This window comes from Triplophysa dalaica, chromosome 14 (genome assembly GCF_015846415.1).
Source record: "Triplophysa dalaica isolate WHDGS20190420 chromosome 14, ASM1584641v1, whole genome shotgun sequence".
NCBI classification, from domain to species: Eukaryota; Metazoa; Chordata; class Actinopteri; order Cypriniformes; family Nemacheilidae; genus Triplophysa; species Triplophysa dalaica.
Genome location: NC_079555.1, coordinates 4937880 through 4953589, shown reverse-complemented (window position 1 = coordinate 4953589; position 15710 = coordinate 4937880). Strand labels below are relative to the sequence as shown.

Here is a 15710-nt window from a genome sequence, read left to right as displayed (position 1 = left end):
AAATGTCCAAAACTTGCATATGACCTTTTTTCTGTAAAACACAAGACATGTTGAGAAAAGTCTCCGTGGTTTTGTGTCAATGCGGTCTAATGTTCTTTATAATAATTTCTTTTGTCATCACAGAAGAAAGTCATAAAAGTTTGGAATGGCATGAAGGTGAATAAATAATGAAAGAATTCTCATTATTGAGTTAAGTGTCTTGTGAGAAAACAAGCATATAACAGCTTGGCACGAGAACCAGTCTCGCGTGGTCTGGAAGCTTTCGACGTTTTCTTTGGACAATTTAAATTCTGTCATAATTTACCCAATGTGTCATTTTGGGGAGGATCTACTGACAGAAATGCAATATAATATACATAACTATGTCTTCAGAGGTGTATAAAGAACTTAGTAAAGTGTTATGTTTTTATTAACTTAAAATGAGAAGGAGGGAGTGAGACGTTGGTTGAATTCACAACCTCACCACTAGATGCCGCTAAATTTCATACTGTAAATTGGACATAAGAGTATGAGCATCAGATTCAGATCCACAATTATTTAAACCATAGTGTCCTATAAATGAAATGCCGTAACTTCTCAGAAATCTAATGTACCCTCCTAAAACACTCCCCAAAACACATAGTTTCCACATTAAACAATCCACAAGTTTTTAGAGAGACTCCCATAAGCATCTATAAAGTTTGTTTCTAAATTTTCTCATGGTGACCCTAAAGGTCTTCTTCAAGCCATTAATAATTCACACAGTCTAACATTTTCAGCCTCCAGCTGGCTTCAACCTAAATTATACAAGAGATTTCTGCTGGATTTTGCTGAACTAACACTGTAGCACCACAATTCTCATAGCTGAAGGGAAGCAGACATAAAGGTCAAGGGAATTCACAGGTTGACTCCCTCTCCACCTACATTCCTCACCTCGCCATAACATTCGGTTTGCTCTCTCTCTATCCCACACATACACAAGCACACATTCACCGTCACACATACGCACACTGAAGAACTTCCTGATGCACTTCGACCACTAACAGCATTGCTAAAGCCTGTCAACACTTCTTATCAGAATCGCCAACCTCAGCTCATAAAAACGACCTTTGAACTATTTCAGATGTCCTTTGCCACTTGAAAGTAAGCCATTTTGCGAATGAACTTCCAATATGTTCAGCTCTTGGCACAGACGTCTGCGTTTCAAAACAGGCTTGTTGTTCAAATGCATCTGAGAGGACAGGATATGAAAGGACGAATGAGAGGAAACAAGGACAACCAAAAAAGCAACTTTGCCTGACAGAGAATCCACAATTCATATTTATAAAGACCACTTTGTTGGTCAACACTGAAAATAGATCTGAAATTCATTTGTATTTAATGTACAGCTTTAGAGGAAATGAAGAGCCGACGTAAGAGACCGGAGGTGGAATAATACACAAAAACAGCCCCTTTTTTTCAGTTTATAGATCAGCCGGGCATGAGGTGTGAAATAGCTAATGTCAGAGTGCAGAATAACAGTTGCCCGCTGATACAGCTTTCCTGTAGCTCAGTGGTAAGAGCATTGCGCTAACAACGCAATTGGGGGTTCGATCCCAGGGGATTGCAAATACCTATGTAAAATGTATAGGATAAAGCAATGTAAGACGCTTTGGATAAAAGCGTCTGCCAAATGCCTAAATGTAAAATGTAAATGTACACAACCGACTCTAGAAAATCAGTCAAATGCACACAAACATTTAGAGTTCAGAAATAACCCAGTTGCACAGAAACTATAAACAGACTGATATATTTATGAAGGAATTATCAAAGATTAGTTTTTACACCTGAAAAACGAAAGTCATATACATCTAGGATGGCATAAGCAGGAGTAAAATATGAACAAATCTTCATTTTTATTAATACAAAATCAATTGTTTGAATACTTGAAGTCTATGCAATTTAGCACCATCTAGTGGTGAGGTTCCGAATTGCAACCAACGGATCACTCGACCCCTCCTTTTCGCAGCACTACGGTGACAAAGATGTCATTGCGTTTTCACTTCTTTTCCGAAGAATGTATTTACGAAATGTGCTCTGTAGAGTAGTTTGTCCGTTTAAGGCTACTGTAGAAACAACATGGTGAATTCCATTTAGGGGGCCCGCAGATAGAAATAACTCATTCTAGTGTTAGAAAAACATAACGCCTCATTATGTAAGGTCTTTTTACACCTCTGAAGACTTCGGTCTTCGGTTCGGTCGTCCTCCCAAAATGTACAAACAACCCCTTTAATACAATTTTTTTAATAAAATAGCCTAGAAACAGCTCCAAACTCACAAACACAAACAAAAAGCTCTTACCTTTGGCTCAGGCATAATGTCCCCCAGAAGCAACTCCTTCTCTATTTTTATCTCCACATGCTCCTGGCTCGTGTCTATATCCTCATGAGACGCATCTACACAGTTCCCGTCCATACTGTCCCCATGAACATCTCCATTTGGCAATCCGTCTATCCTCACGCCCGATTCGTCTTTAATTCTCTCCTGGTCTCTGTTCATTTGGGCTGGGACCCCATTGGGGGGTTTTAGGGCATGACGCGGGCTGTTCCTTGTCGAGCTGGGGTCATTGGATTGCTCCTTGGACTCCTCCACCTGTCTGATGTGGTTTTTGAGCGGCGGGTTGGTGGATCTGTTGACCTGCTTCAGTTGGGCGCCCTCCCTCCTGATGTCCGTGTGTCTGTGGCAGAGTTAAAGTAGAGTCTTTGAGAGACAGAAAACACAACTTTTACGACCAACGGATCAACAGAGGAAACGGAGACACAACAGAGAGAGAAGAGAAATATGTGTCGTTCTTGAGAGTGTGATGGTGTCAGTGTTAAAAAAACGCAAATGCAGAAGAAAGTTCCTCTGTCTTGCGGGGCCGAAGTGTGTGTGTGTGTACGTGTTTGTGTGTGTAGGGGCCGTGTGAGTGTGCAGGTCAGGGGAGGAGTGGAGGAAGAGGATAGGAGGAGAACGGGAGGGTGAGGAGAGGAAAGAGGAGAGGTAGGACTGCCGAGCGTCCCGTGAGAGACAGCTGCCCTACTTCATGCCAGCATGCAAGCACACACATTTACACACTCAAGAGAGCAAGACAGTGCTTCTTTTCAACACAACGCCTTCAGATACAGTGCATGCTGTTCACAAATGAATAAAATACAATCAAATACATCTTACAAATGTATAATGGGCCGGTTATTAGTGCAAAACATTAGAATACTCCCGAAGAGATATTTTGCTTTAATGACCGGCTGGTTTTATAATGTTCAGCACGGCTACATACAGTATATGGACTTTAAAGTGACAGTTCATCCCATAATAAAAATTCTGTCACCAATTACACACCCTCACGTCATTTCAAACCTGTATGACATTCTTTCTTCCACTGGACACAAAAGAAGATATTTTGAAGAATGTTGTTAACTGGCACCCATTCACTTGTATAAGCCATACAATGCAAGTGAATGGTTGCTGGCGCTGAACTTTCTTCAAAATATCTTCTTCTGTGTTCTGCAGAAAAAAGAAAGTCATACAGGTTTGAAATGACAAGAGTGTGAATAAACGATGTCAGAATTTTCATTTTTGGGTGAACTAGCAGTTTAAATGTTAATTTGACAAAACCAAAACATACACGGAGAGAATTGGATGCATGGTCAACAATACACTTTGCAGGTTTTAACCAAAAGTTTTTTATGAATGATGCATGCCAAAATTGACCAATCAGAATCAAGTATTTCACAGAGCCGTCTAATAAGTATACTTAACTATATTAGGGATACACTAATATAAAAACTGTGACCAATAATAGCAGAAACAATATAATGTATGTACAGCCGGCAAGATCAAGTATTTTTAAAACCTGTCATGCAGATTTAAGATTAGAATTTTCAAGATAAAAGTTGTGATATCTGCACTGTACATCAATAATGTCGAAAAAATGGTCACTGATATATTGTGCATCTCTAAGTAATCTTCATTGTAATGACATCATACATTGAAAACTGGACATAAATCGTGCACAAACCATGAAAAGAACTGAGCAACAATATAACAAGTTTTTGTTAGAAAGTTTTTGGTTCATGCAAACAGACACACACACACACACATACACACACTTGTGCGCACGCACACACACACACACACACACACACATCCTGCACACCTCCAGCTGTTTCCCTGTCTACGGCCCACCTGCGCTTTAGATCAGATAGCATTTCCTGTGAGATAGAGAATGAAAATTTGTATCTGAGGGTACGGAACACCACAACCAACACTTCAGATCAAAAAAAGGCTATTAATACACGGTCCCTAAACCGCTGAGACATATTCATATGCGCTAGATCTATTTTTCTAGCTTGGGGTGCAAGTCGTGTATAACTGGAATTCATCCTACAGAAGGTTATGCACTGAAGATAGATAAAGCCATGATAACCTTTTTATGAATCTGGTGATTGAAACCATTCAAACTGTCCTTGTCTAAAATCGTGGCTGAAGAGATTTTTGTTCACTGTTCTGCATGTATATTTGAAAACTAAGCCGTCGCAGTTGTTAAGGGTCATGGACTCATGGCTGTTGCGTAAGGGTTTGTAAGTATGTGGATCAGAAGACCAGACAGCTGCTGGAGATATCAGAGCCCTGCTAACAGCATCAGCTTCTGCTCTCTTATTATACAAAGCCTGATCACACTAAACACTGACACTACATCAGCAAGAAATACAGTAAATATGCTCACGCACTTTTTGAAAATAACAGATGACTGTAGTGTAATAAAGCAATACGAAGCAGGAGACTATACATAGCAATAACATTAAAATCACATATCACTATATGAATAATGTAGCGCATGGTGTTATTATATAGAATTCCAAAGATGGACATGCATCAAATAAACTGACTCGTCCAATCAGATCCAGTACTTAATAATAACTCTGAAATTTGCTTTGATGTGCTCAGAGTATGACTGCCAATGCACAATACATTTCAACATTAGTTTATTGGTAGAAAATCTGTAATTATAGGCATCATAAAATAAAAATACTTTATGCATAAATATAATAATCCCAAAATACTACAGAAAACGGCTAAAGAAGAATAAGGATGAACATTATTTAACTAAACATTCCAAAAAATTGCTTTGAATATACAACAAGACCTGACAGCATGAGGTATTGCAACCACTTTGTTGAATTACAACAGCTTCAAGCCCTTTCGAAAACTTTTTTAATTCCGAGAAAAGTTTCAGAATGAAATCGCATGAAATCAAACCTGCAAAAGATTTCTGTAAACAACACAAATTGCAAATTAATCTTACCTGTTGTGTTTAGGTTTATCAAGCACAAAAAAGGACGTTAAATGCTAAACCTTTTCTTCTCACATTGCTCATCTTAAGAAACATCGGCTGGCTGATGGAGTAATGGCTAGCTTCTGCTTTTTAATCTTCCTGTATAACATCAGTGAAGAAGCTAATACTGTCCATAGAGTCATTTAATCAAGTCACATCGATTACAAAACGATTCTTCCAATCTTTATATATAGATGAAAGAAACATTGACCGACAAACTTATGCCAGCAGAAGCTCTCAAATCAAACCAAAGAAGTTTTCGGGTGAGTATATATCTAAATACACATAGAAACATAGCGGACAGATCTAAAAGAGTCTATGATAATTTGGCTATTGCACAAACAAAGATTTTTGAAATATTTCACATTTACCTGCTTTCCTCAAAGCGGCTGATGAGGTTGGACACTCGGCCCTTTCCCATAGCTCCTTCGACTCCTCCCTCCATGCTGGGTTTGACAGATAAGTTTCCAGATCCGAGCGGTAAGGAGACTTCTGTCACCGGACTGCTAATGTGCGCTGGCTTAGGAGGCACTGCAGGAAACCACAGAGTGATTGAAAACATGCATTGAGGCCCTCACTCATGCTTATGTTGTGGTCCAGTAAATAATTGTATAATCAAAAAATCTAAATTTGTTCATTCATGACCAGAACCAACAGCCATAACCATTAAAAGGACAAATGCCCTTTATAACTTAATATTTAGAAGTCATTGGTGGAAAGAAGAAAGGCATTTGCACAATAGTGGAAGCTGAAACTATTACGACCACAAGATGGCAGTATAGATTTTTTTAACCCATAATACTATGTAATCTGTGATACTTGTAAAGGTGAGACAAAGTGAATGTGGAAACTGAGAAGTCTGTGTCTACCTGATCTGAGCGAATCACGGTTGAGCTGATGGAGTGAATATAATAATGACATCATGGCTCTACCCTGTCTATCCCGTTGCATTTCACAGATCTATAATTCAGTAGGTATGCTGTTTGACATTTCAGTAACTTTTCTTGTATGCATTTCATTTTATATAGAAGAGAATGAGAAGACACAGCTCATGCAAATAAGGCTGCTTTAAGTGTACCAAACTGTACTGAAGAAAGGGTATTTCATTAATGGATATCTGTGACGCTTATCTCTGGAAAATGATTAATGCTTTTTAAACACAGTAGGCTGTCTTGATCCGTGAAAAAGCAGGTACAAGGACATGTTTAAAGGGACATTAAAGAGACAGTTCACTCAAAAATTCTTGATAACCAAACAGTTCTTGGCCAACACTGACTCCCATAGTGGGTAAAATGACAATGGTTGTCAGAAGTGACCCAGTACTGTTTGCTTTCCTACATTCATCAAAAAATATTATTTGTGTGTAACAGAACCTACTGTGGCAGGGATACAAGCCTTTTTTTTTCAAATATACAGATTTGGAAAAACTTGAATGTGAGTAAATGAAGACAGAACTTTCATTTTTGGGTGAACTGTCCCTTTAAATAAGCAAACAATTTGATCAAAACTGACCTGAATTGAACATTTAGAGACTCTTATTAAATAGAAAATGGTGGTTTTATTGTGTTTTATTGTATTGTGATGATTTCTTTTAAATTGTGTGACTTTGCATAAGCATGTAGCAGCAATGTATCTGTGTTTTTGTGTAAACCTTTCTGTACCTTGTGGTTTTGGATGCAGTGGCCGGCGGTCCGAGCCTCTTCCATTTAATCCAGAATTGCTTTTATTGCTAAATTTGGATCCACGACATAATCTTTCACTACGACCACCTTGTTCAATAGGACTGCTGCTGCTGCCAGTAACTAAGAGAGAGAAAAGAAGGAACGTTGATGTTAAAATACTCGGTTTGTTTAAAAAGTAAAAACTGTGCAGGGGAAACTAAAAGGAGGGTTCAAGAGGCCTTCTGGAAAACAATTCTTATTTTATAGTTTTTTTGGTTGATACAAGAGGCACAAACATAACATAGTCTTTTAAAACAGCACTTGTAATGCAGAATGTAATAGCGTGCATGTATACTATTTTTGCAGAAGTGAAAAGCATGTTTAAAGAAGAGAACTGTTTTTATACTCCTGTTATCAGTCATGGCCAATATAAAAAGTGACCTTGAAACTAAGTTAACAGTGACTTCAACTTGAAACAAAAACTAAAAATAACCACCAAGTTTCTCTCGAGTTTCTTTCTCATTGTTGGACGATCAATATTCTACCTATGAGGAAGCGTCTCTACATAGTTCAGCCAAATGTTTCCTGAAAAACAGCTTTTTGGCAAACAGAGAATGCCATTGGGTACATGTTTCTCTGTGGTTTTGAGAGCCAATATTTTCAAGGTCAGGTGTCATCGTCTAGAGACCGCTGTTAAATTCAGATACACTCGCTGCTTAGAAAAAGTTCCAGGTTCCCACGCTACAACCAAAACTGTGTATTTCCATTCTCGTGAAACAACCAAGTAAAAAACAACAGACTATCCGATCGGCTATTTTTACCGCTAAAATGAATCCAGCGCGGCTCTCACAAGAAACAAAAGTAAAAAACAAATCAAAGCACATTACAGAGATGTCCTTGATCAATAAAACACATACACTGATCTGGAGAAAACCTCATTAATATACATAAAATAAAACTGCATTTGTAATCCATTTCACTTCAACGTACAGTTTACACAAGCGAAACACAATATTCAGTGAGTGAAAAAGTAGGCAGGAGTTTGTTATCCACTGGGAAGTGAATTAATTTGTGAAAAGTGACAGGTGGCTGGAGGGAAGGGTTTTTTCATGAGATTACAAAGACGTCTTTTCTTCTTCACAACAACATAGAGAGTTAAATGGTTAACAATGCACTATAAATGGGTACAAATATGAAAATTCTATTTTGAAATCATGTTGACTTTTCATTGTTTAAGATGCGTCTCATTTGTGTCTAATTCTTTCAAGAGATTTTGGGACATCATCTGAGGTGTGAAAAATAACTGAACAACCTGTCAACACTAAAACTTCTCCACACTCTCCCCTCGACATAGTGTTTTCTTCCAGGGGCCCATGTTCTGTTAAATGAAAGCATGTGGGCGTCACTGCATTAAGCAGCACAAAGAGTCTTTCTCTGGCCGTCCCGGCTTCATCTTTTCTTTTTTTGTCACTGTAAACATCTTAGGCCGATAGGCTGCAGAGAACTGTTCAGGACGGAGATGAATGATGTTGTTGTGCTGGCAGCAGATACACAGTTCTGGTAGCAGCTTCATGTGTGAAAGTTCATTCATCTGAGTTTGGCTCAGTCTGCGGCAGCAAAACGGTCCAGGATTGAAACACTTCATAAACAAGCTCTCTGTTTAAGACTGTTTACTACACATGCCATTTTACGGACATCAGCTTATTTAAGTGTCTAAAAGGTATTATATTTTTGTAATATCCCGGAACAATCAGCAAATTTAAATGGTTGTCCTTGACAGAAAGCTGCTTGTCGCCTACACTCTTCATATCTTCTTTACGTGTCTTCCGGACACATTGCATTTTATTTTCTCTGAGTAGACATGTTGACAGTGAGCTCTAAACTTTAAAAACGTTGAAAAATGTACTTGTTTAGGAATGAAGTTATTCTTCCCTGTGCCGTATCTCATCAATGTCTACTTTGCGTTTTTGTCAATCTAGATTTTCTTACATCTTTAAAAAATGTAGCAACTTCCGATCATAAAAACAAAAGTTATCTCTAGAGATCAGTATGCAAAAACAAATAACACTTTGACAAAACATGCTTAAGTCTCTGACTACCTAAGCAACCACATACCAACGCAGGAACCAATAACCTTTTCGTTAGAAAATGTTAAAACTATGTTCCTACTGGATTAAACATCATTAACCTAAACATTTTTGTGTTTGAACGAAAGCATCCTCAAGGGGAATATTGTAGTCAGGGCACGCTTGTGATAACCGGCTGCTGCGTTACCATGGCAACTGGGTCACATTACCGTCTGTCTGTTAAAACAGATGAAATGTAACTTGTGAACATCATACACAGAGCTGCACCTGCTTGTAGCCAGATCCGTAAAATTCCCTCGCTGGATTTTCAGCAGTTATAATGAAGACCACAGTATGATTTCTAATGCGCAGCCTACTGATCACAAACTACAACAGTAAAATCTGCCAAAACATATGCAAAATTAAAAGAACAAATTATCTGCATTCCATAGACGGGAATGTTCTTATCTGGATTTTATGAGTTGAACTTCCACATGCAGTTTCAACAGGTTCATTGTGACAGGATGTCAAACACAACATGTCACAATATTCCCCCTCTCCAGTTGACGTAAAACATATTTGAATCATAAGGGAAAAAGCCAACGTATAATGTACACATGAAATAATCTTGTTTTTGTTTTAGATAAATAGAGGTGAAAACAGAAAACAACATGGCACAGAATGCATATATTAAAAAAGTTTTGTCATGCAATACAAAAACATAAATGAGCAATTCAGAATCATACAAGAAGAAGAAAACTAATAAATAGGTTACAAGCTCCACCTGGTTATGGATCTTTGACCATACAAGCTAACACCAGACGAAAGACAAACGAATGCGAGGAAAAAATGTCAACTGCTTCAACATGTTCATACAGGTTAATAAGGTCTAGATTTTTTGAGAGATTGTTTAAGTAGAGTAGAAGTTAAATGTTTTGTTTTAAGTTGACTTGCTTCCTTACCAACTTATCCTGAAGTAGACAAAACTTTAGGAAAGTTAAGTAAAAGAAAGCACATTAACTGAGCTGTTTAAAATGTTATCAATTTCAAAAAATTTGTAACAAACCTTTTCTGTGTAAAAAGGTTTGTGTGTATCTAATAACGGATCTGAAATACTTTCAACAACACAGTGGATTAAGCAGCAGTGCGAAAAAGAAAACAAGTGTGTGTCATAACACCGAAAGCCCTCAAAGTCCTCTCCAATAATGACTGTTGCCAATAGGATTTATATTGTCATAACGTCTAAGCAGACCATAACCAATATACTTTATGAAGAGGTACGATTGTGATCACGTTAAGCCAAAGTAACCTTACCTTCAGTGCATTACCATAAATCCAAATAATGCCACATAATTCAAGCCGTTTACTTTATTCTAACCCTTCACTCCACTGTAAACTCTATATGCCAAATGAAACTATGCAAGAAACGTGAGGAAGGAAGTAGCTCCTCCCTCCAAACACACACACACAGTACACACACACACATTTCACACACACACACACACACACACAGTACACTTTATGATTTTGGTTATGTGACACCGATGCCATGTGCATACAGCTAAAGAGTTATTTCACTTTAGAACACTGAGAGTGTATTTCTGAATGGAGCCTGAGCCAAAGTGACTCATGGGTTTGACTGTGAGGGGAAGACCAGTTGTCTAATGGTGAATGAAATGAAGAATGCAAAATAGTGAAATACCAATGATGCCTCCAAACAACCTCATGCCTCACCCTCGTTCTAAACTCTCTCACTGCATACTTAAACTAGAAGCACACACAGCGGGCTCAGTAGAAACCAATTTTTTGGTCTAATCAGTTAAGTCGCTCAAATATGATTTAGTTCAGATTTAAAAGTGAAATATTTATAGTTTGATTAAAATAAATTGTATTAATATTTAAACAAAAAACTCTTTAACAAAATATTTTCATCTGCACCATTTATTTTACAACATTTATTTCTAAAGCAGCAATCCTTTTAAAACTTAAAACTTTTATTGGAAAAACTGAGGTCAAAACTTTTCACAATGGTAAGAGTTTATAATAATGATTTATAATTTGAACTGTTTTGTTTCATGTGAGATATCATTTACGTCATTTGACTTCAACAAACGTCAAAAAAATGATGTAAAATAAGATGCAAATTTTTGTTGACACACGAAAGTTGCAGAATGCAGTAAGGTAACCGGCAATTTTATATTTTATCTACCGAACAGAGATCGGTCAAAATATACGGTTTGCACTTAAAGGGACAGTTCACCCAAAATGAAAATTCTTTCTTCATTTACTCACCCTCAAGTTGGGAAAGATATTTGGCAGAATGCTGAAATCAAACAGATCTTGGCCACCATTGACTACCATAGTAGGAAAAATTGCTTGGTAATTTTCTTTGTTTTGTTGAACACAAAAGAAGATATTTTGAAGAATGTAGAAAAGAAAACAATTCTGGGGCACTTTTGACTACCATTGTAATATTTCCTACTACGGTAGTCAATGGTGGCCAAGAACGGTTTGGTTACAAGCATTCTTCCAAATAACGTGCCCTGTGTTCATCAGGACAAAGGAATTTATACAGATTGGATCAATTTGAGGGTGATGGGTAAACCATGACACACTTTTTATTTTGAAGTGAACTGTCCCTTTAGAATACGCTGGAAATGAACACAAGTAGGAACTCTTAAACTGAACATATTGACACACCCTCCATATAAAGATTATTTAAACTGTACCAGATTCCATGGCAGATCTGGTTTATTTAAATCTCATTTGACATCGAGTGCAGACAGAGAGTATTTTATGATACCTGGGATTTCTCATCTTGGTACCCACAGCTCATCCAAACCCAAACTCAAAATTTTAATTTTCCTCGAAACCCTCTTATTTTGACTTGGAATATGTTTCTCTACTGCATACAGTTACGGAGTTAAATATCTGGAAATGCTGTTTGCATCTTAGATTTAGTCACTTTCAGTGCTATTTTAAAGGCACTTTCAGTATTTCCTCAAGCTATTTTGAGACTTGTAGAGATGATAAGTGAAGACCATTGACACGTGAAGACCAGCCGCTCATTAAAACTCTCCACAACTATCACAAAAAGTTATAAATGTTTTCTAAAACCTGTAGTTTGGTCTAGACATGCAGATAATATGTGCAGTTTAAGGGACATGTAAGAAGTCTTGCTACATTTACCCTACTTAATTTATTTACATTGGTCAGTTTGTCTGATGTCTGATTTTGATGTAATAATATTTTTGTACTAAACCTTGCCAATGCTTTACCTTAGTATGTGACTGCTGTATAACAAACAAAGTAAAGAATTTGTAAATACAACAAAGGCAGGAAAAACATGCCCCTCCAAAGTTGTCATGTAATCCCCTTAGTAATGTTTTACAGAGGTGTTACCAGACTAGTCCACTATTTCTATGGCATTGAATCAAAACTCAAACAAGTTCGACTGGCACAACTAGTGTGATGTCATATCACCATAGCGCTCAATTTAAATAAAGTCTGAAATACAAAAGACCTGACAATGAAAACACCGACAAAGAATAAGTGCTATTGTGTCTTTGAAGTAACATTTATTCATTTAGCATTTTTAACAATGTAGTCCTACTTACAGTATAATTTTACTGGAGCACAATCTCCCAGCAAATAACTGTATATTAAACATTAACTCATTCGCCGCCAGCCTATAAAAAAAAAGTTGCCAGCCTACACCAGCGTTTTTTAACATTTTCACCCAAATTTAATGGCTCTTAGTAAATTTTCTGTAAAGAATATATGGACAAACAATATGTCAAATGAAAGAACAGAGTCTCTGCTTTTAAACAAAAGGAACCGTATTCTTCTATCTTAATTTTTTCGTTTTTTTATCACTTTGTGGATGTGGGCAGGTTTCTTCAAAAATGCATCATTTTGATAAAAGGTGAGATAATTAACGTTTTTTGTCAAAGTTTACGCCCAGATTCCACTCAGCTGTTTTCATACATCCAATCAAATCGCAGAGAAAGACGAAAACCACGGCCACTATTTTTTCATTCAAAATTCCATTTCACTCGGAATTGTGTCAAAAAACGGAAATAAAATAATCACAACTTCCGGTTAACGGGGACTTAAAATAGTTACACTCAAGTGTGGCATAATCATCCTAATTCAAATGAATAACGGCTGCTTCATACAGAATTGACAGGATGATAAATGACACCCGCAAAAAACTGCATCAACAGCTGCAATAACGGACAGATTCTGAGCGAGGTACAGACAGGAACATACCTAAAAGAGAGAGAGAGAGCATGAGCGATAGAGAGATAAGGCTGTTGCCCACCTTTGCTCGGAGCGATCTTTACTCCAACACAAGCCACTTCTTCATCAGATTGTTTGGAGGGAAAGCAGCTAGGCGTTCCAGCTTTATCTGAAAAACAAATTGTATTTATTGCACTTTTTTATTACAGGAAAACTGTTGGGGACACATTAATGCTTAAGAGCACAGTAGCTTGCAACATAAGTCATGACACCACATTTGTGTGTCTGTAGAAAACGTATCATTAATCTGTGTTAACCCGAAATGTGAGTTTTTGCGCAAGTTCTACCAGGACTCCTCACGTCATAATTAATTTCTGATCCCTCAGCACGTAGTATAAAAGGGTTGTGCTTACCCTCTCTTTTCGTTTGCAGAAACTAATGCATGAGTGCAGTTTGTCTACCTTACTTCTTGACTGACTCTTAAATGATCTGTCCGCAATTCATCTGCCTTATCCCCTCCTTTCAGCTAGCCTAGTCTGATGTGATTGGTCAGATGGTCCAGTCTGCTGTGGATTGGTCTACCGCGAATGAGGCTCAAGAGCTACAGTGTTTGGGGGAGTTAAGAGAAGTTTTCGCAGGCAGTCCTAGCAAAACGTAGGTGGGGACTATATAATCCAAGGCGGTTTGCGAATCGGACTAGTGACGACTCGTTTGCATGATTCAGAGTCGACTCCCTCATTTCCAAGCCAATAACTTTGTTATTCATTCACCTTCGGATTTACAACTTGGCAGACTGCTTTCTTTTAAACACGGCAACATTACACACTGCATGAAATGTCATTTTCCTGATCTCATGTTATGTACTCTTTAAAGCAACACTGTAGAACTTTCACAGGTCCCATTTTGCTATGTCCGACATCAGCCAGAGCGGTCCCACAGCACTAAATAATATTTATTGCAAAAATAATAATTTCTGGGGGGAAAAAAAGCATGGACACATTTTTCCCTAAAAATATACGAAAAAATTGTTTTCCGATTTCACAAACTTTGTATTATCATTGTACTGTAGCATTATTGTATTGCATTCAGTATGTGCATATTTTTAAGTTATCACAAACATTTGTCTTCAGTATTGTGCAGCCTTAAAGAATACAGATTTTTTATATTTTTTTTTGGTGAAATATCACCCAGACATCCTTGTGAAATTTACATTATTTACCGAAAAAATATATTTGTAGAACAATTATAGACAAAAGCTTTTTGCATGAAAAAGACACTGAGCAGAAGGTCGGTCCATGAATAGATATTATGAGGAAACATTAATGCATGTGTTGCCTAATAAAAGAGAAGTTAATCTCCGGAGAGTCGCCTCGCGATATCTAGAGCATCACAGAGCTGTTAGTGTACTCTATTTATAAGACACACAAAGATGAAAGTGCACAAGAGATCAACCAGACTCTGGTTTCCCAATTTTACAAACAGTACACAAAGAATTTAAAACACAAAGCTAAAATTGTTACGCATACTTTTACACCCTAGTATGTGACTGTGAATATGACCATGGGTAAGACAATAGCAGCGTGCCATGAACAAATAAAATAATAAAATGAACTAAAGAATAAAAAGGGTTAATGCATAAAAATTTTAATCTAGTAAAAAAAGTACTGAAGTGTGTTGATGTTTTGCTTGATTCAGTGTATTCAAGCAACATATTTCATATGGTTTGTGTACTTTAAGGTCTCCTTAGCTGTGAGATTAAAGCAGAGGTTTTTCAGACATCTGGAGCCCTTAAGTCCACCTGAACGGTCTTTTGATCAAATCCAACCCCCCCGTCATTTTATTTATTTATGGAGGGTTTTAAAGCAGAACTACCACAAGAATCTAATTTTAGTGAACATGAAAGAGGGGGCTGATGAGAGAACCTAAATGAAAGCTCTCTTTATGAGCTGTGAGAGGTGGTTAATGACTCTCTTAGCAAACACTACACAACCCATATGTGAAAAATGGTTGCCATGGAAGCCAAGGCCTCAATGAACGCGTTGGCTCGGCTGGGCGCATAGAATTGTGGGCCATCGATGTTTACAGTCATTCTTTATTGGAATACAAGAGTAAACTGGTTTGACACATTTATTATTATACGTACAGCTTTTATGTTGACCCTTATTAAAGTTAATGTGTCATGAATTATGTTCACAGTCAAGTGGATTCATTGAGTGTAAATATTGGCAGTGAATAATGGATTCAGTCCATTTAAATAGAGAAGCGTCTCTAAATCAGGTTCAATCAATTGCCGGTTTGTACAGATGTATTTCAAATAATTGTAATCACACTGCTTAACTACATGTACTATGATGCAAATGGAAACCGATGGCACCAACTATAGCCTACATATGATTTGACAGAAGA

General features: G+C 37.4%; 1 protein-coding gene across 6 annotated transcripts in view; it reads right to left on the bottom strand.

Moving 5' to 3' along the window:
- The window catches only part of fgd4a (FYVE, RhoGEF and PH domain containing 4a), a 36583-nt gene that overhangs the window by 7738 nt on the left and 13135 nt on the right, over positions 1-15710 (bottom strand). For 5 of the 6 annotated variants that reach the window (XM_056765565.1, XM_056765569.1, XM_056765568.1 and 2 more), the window contains exons 2-5: positions 13387-13473; positions 6997-7137; positions 5707-5866; positions 2320-2695 (exon numbers count right to left, since the gene is read on the bottom strand). In XM_056765565.1, coding sequence (XP_056621543.1) covers positions 2320-2695; positions 5707-5866; positions 6997-7137; positions 13387-13473 — 764 coding nt within the window. Of the gene's footprint in view, positions 1-2319; positions 2696-5706; positions 5867-6996; positions 7138-10376; positions 10463-13386; positions 13474-15710 lie in introns of those variants that run through there. The other variant, XM_056765571.1, reaches the window with a different exon arrangement.